The sequence below is a fragment of the Austrofundulus limnaeus genome, unplaced genomic scaffold (genome assembly GCF_001266775.1).
Source record: "Austrofundulus limnaeus strain Quisiro unplaced genomic scaffold, Austrofundulus_limnaeus-1.0 Scaffold1689, whole genome shotgun sequence".
NCBI classification, from domain to species: Eukaryota; Metazoa; Chordata; class Actinopteri; order Cyprinodontiformes; family Rivulidae; genus Austrofundulus; species Austrofundulus limnaeus.
Genome location: NW_013954091.1, coordinates 1,992 through 5,692, shown reverse-complemented (window position 1 = coordinate 5,692; position 3,701 = coordinate 1,992). Strand labels below are relative to the sequence as shown.

Below are 3,701 nucleotides of genomic sequence, written 5' to 3'. Positions count from 1 at the left end.
GATTAAATGAGATAACATATATATAGGACTTTGTCCTATTCACTTAAAGAAAATAAAAACACTTTAAAATGATTTTCTTCTTATAAGTGTAAAAAAAAAATAAAGTTAAAGACAAAGAAAAAACAATAGAAAAGTTTTTTTTCACCAGGGTGACCCCTACACACCCCTACACGCTTAAAATCAATATACAGTTCGCCAGTAGCAAGGGTCAAATTAAATGGTGGCCTTTCAGGCACATTCCCACTGGAACGAGGATGCTGACAAGGATGTCCTCTGAGCCCAGTTCTCTTTGTACTCTTTATAGAGCCACTTGCTCAAAAAATTAGGGAAGACCCAGAAATTAAGGGAATCATATTTAAGGGAAGAGAATACAAAACGTCTATATGCCGATGATGTTCTGGTGAGCTTATCTGACCCAGATGCCAGTCGACCTCACCTCATGTCCTGCCTCCACCAATTTGGACTTTATTCAGGTTATAAATTAAATATTGGAGAAACTCAGACCCTCTGCTTTATTTACTCACCCCAAGAGGATATAAGTAATCGGTTCAAATTTAACTGGAAAACAAAAATCATGAGATATTTAGGTGTTAATATTACCAAAAATTTAAACAAAATATACAAAGTAAATTATGGTTCTATGACTAATAAAATAAAAAATAACTTGGACAGATGGGCCCCACTAACGCTCGAGTTGTACAGTCGAATAGAAATCATAAAAATGATCATTTTACCTCAACTGCTGTACCTATTTCAATCTTTATCAATAGAAATTCCTACCAAGCAGTTTACTGAGTGGAACCAGATTATCTCCAGGTTTACATGGTGAAATAAGAAACCAAGGGTACGTTATAAAATGCTACAACTACCAAGGGACAAAGGAGGAATGTCTCTCCTATGTTTGGAAAATTATTACAAAGCAGCACAACTGCAATTTGTGGTTCACTGGTGTGAAGAGGGGTATGAAACAAAATGGAAACAACTAGAATTAAGTCAAATCAACATCCCCCTGCAAGCCCTACTGGGGGATCAACATGTCAATAACAAACATGCAGATGAGTTGTGTGTCTCCACAAAAGTCCCTCTCAACATCTGGTTTAGAGAGTTTCACAACGCACTCTTAGAGAGGAAAACTCAGTTATTAAGATGATTGAACATGATAGGGATTTTGTACCAGCACAACTTGATTCAAAGTTCAAACAACTAACCAGGAAAGATATTACTTCATACTGTGTGGTTTCTTCTGGATAGTTTCCAACAATTATGAGAAAAATTTGACCTTGACAAACAAGATATTTTCAGATACCTGCAGCTCAGGCACTACTTTAATAAGAAGATTAAAACATTGGAAAAAGATGATCAAGACCTCATTAATATCTTTATTGATGCTTATAAAGGTAAATCCTATAAGAAGAGGCTGTCCAGGATATGTGGGTGCTTAGAAGCCAATAAAAAAACAACAATATATGTTAAAAATTCATGGGAAAGGGAGGTAAAAATAACACTGACGGAGGATGAGTGGCTAAACATTTGTCAGATTAACTCCACTACCACAAGCTCAGGACATTGGAGGGGATTTTCATGGAAAAATATTGTTAGATTTTTTTTATAACCTCCAAAAGAACATTGTGTCAGACCGGCAGGACCGAATCAGGGCACTGTTGGAGACCATGTGATAATGTGATGGCTGACCACTTCCACATTTTCTGAGGCTGCCCACTGATTTATTCCTATTGGTCAAAGATTACCAAAGAGATGAGAAAAACTCTTGGATTTGAAATAAAGCATAACTTTAAAACTATATATCTGGGTAATTTACCAAGAGAACTCAACACTCAGGATAAGTACCTTTTGAAAATACTACTAATAGCAAGTAAGAAATCAATAACAAGAAAGTGGCTTACTGGGAGCCCACCAACATTGAGGGACTGGTTAGCCACAGTAGAAGAAATATGTGAAATGGACATGCTTACTTTTTCCCTAAGACTCCAGGAAAACAAAATCAAAAAATACTTGTTGAAATGGTTTACATACAGGAACTCGATAGTAAGCTGAGTYTCACAAATCATTATTAAGGATGAAATCCGGAGCAGATTTGCATGACTTGGTAAATCTCCCAAAAAATTACGTATAAAAGAAAAAAGAAATGTCTGAATGAGTGCTCATCCAAGACTGGTGATTCCATACTTTTTGCCAGGGGTTGTGTTAAAATTAAATATTCTTTACAGGTAAAAGGATTGCAATAAAAGATTTCTTAGTTAAAATTTCTGGGTCCGTTTGAATGTTTCTGGTAACGCATCAGTTTGGTCTTAAAAAGTCTTTAAAAGGTCTTAAATTTACCTTACTGAAACCTGCATGAACCCTGTTTGACTTATTTTGATACGATGATATTTGCGGCAGAAAAATCATTTTTTGCCATCAGGATTAATTTTAAAATCTTCCATGTGTGCCATGAAATGCATCTTAAAGAAAACAAATTAGCTCCAGCGCTAACAGGTGACGTTTGTCTGCAGCTCATCAGTACAAGTTGGCAGTGGAGCGCTACGAGTGGAACAAACTGCAGAGTGTCAAATCCATTGTTCCCATGATCCACCTGTCGTGGAACATGGCGAGGAACATCAAAGTGTCTGACCACAAGCTTTTTGAGATGATCAAGTGAGATTCATCGTCTGCGTTGTTTACATGTGTTCTGTGCTAGCCCATGCTAACTGAGGGGGTTTGTTTCCTTAGGTATTGTTTGTTGCGGACTCTGAAGCAGGTTCAGATGCAGAGGGAAATGCTGCTGTCTGCTGGGAAACAGTTGGTTTGGCACAGCAGGACCCAGAATGAGCCGGCTCATTACTGCAGCATCTGTGAAGTAAGACGTGTTGAGTGTGGCTGCTGCGTTCAGCCTGGACACTGTCCTTAAAGCCTCTGTGTGTTCTGACCCAGGTGGAGGTGTTCGATCTGCTCTTTGTGACCACTGAGAGCAACAGCAGGAAGACCTACGTGGTGCACTGCCAGGACTGTGCACGCAGGGCAAGCACAAACCTGGACAGCTTTGTGGTGCTGGAGCAGTACAAGACTGAGGACCTCATGCAGGTTTATGACCAGTTTACACTGGTAAGTCCTTTGTGCAGGAAGTTTTCATTCCAGCCAGAGGTGAGACGGGATCCTGGGAAAATGTTACCAATAATTAATATCTGACTTGTTATCTTGGTTTGAAGAATGACATAATACTACTCTTTACACTGCCAGTGTTTCTGAATTACATGCTTATTTAAAGTTTGAAGTAATAACATTTGCACTAAATGTTGCCATTTTGGAGATGGTTTAAGATGGCAGCTATCCACTTGGGTTTTGGCTGTGTCAAGTCTAACTGCTGTCCTACGAGTCCCTTAATGGCAGAGCATGGCCTGGACCTGCTTCAGATAATGGTCTTTTTCCACTGGTGCCTCTACAGTTTGGTTCAGCTTGGCTCTGAATGGTTCCAACGTGTTTCCACTAGCAAGGATTCATGGAACCAGTCTCCTTCTTAATACCTACTCTTTATGGTTCCAACTGTACCATACTGGCCTGAAAACACCACGTCAGAACACTGTCACTGGTTGGTTAGAGGGTGGAGTCACTGGTTGGTTAGAGGGTGGAGTCACTGGTTGGTTAGAGGGTGGAGTCACTGGTTGGTTAGAGAGTTTGAGTCACTGGTTGGTTAGAGGGTGGAG

At 39.5% G+C, this 3,701-nt stretch overlaps 1 protein-coding gene across 1 annotated transcript in view; it reads left to right on the top strand.

Moving 5' to 3' along the window:
* LOC106536109 (lysine-specific demethylase 6A) overlaps window positions 1-3,701 on the top strand; it is a gene marked incomplete at its 5' end in the record, with an annotated part of 40,734 nt that overhangs the window by 35,476 nt on the left and 1,557 nt on the right. Inside the window, 3 exon segments of the mRNA XM_014033297.1 lie at window positions 2,514-2,655; window positions 2,731-2,857; window positions 2,932-3,102. Coding sequence (XP_013888751.1) covers window positions 2,514-2,655; window positions 2,731-2,857; window positions 2,932-3,102 — 440 coding nt within the window.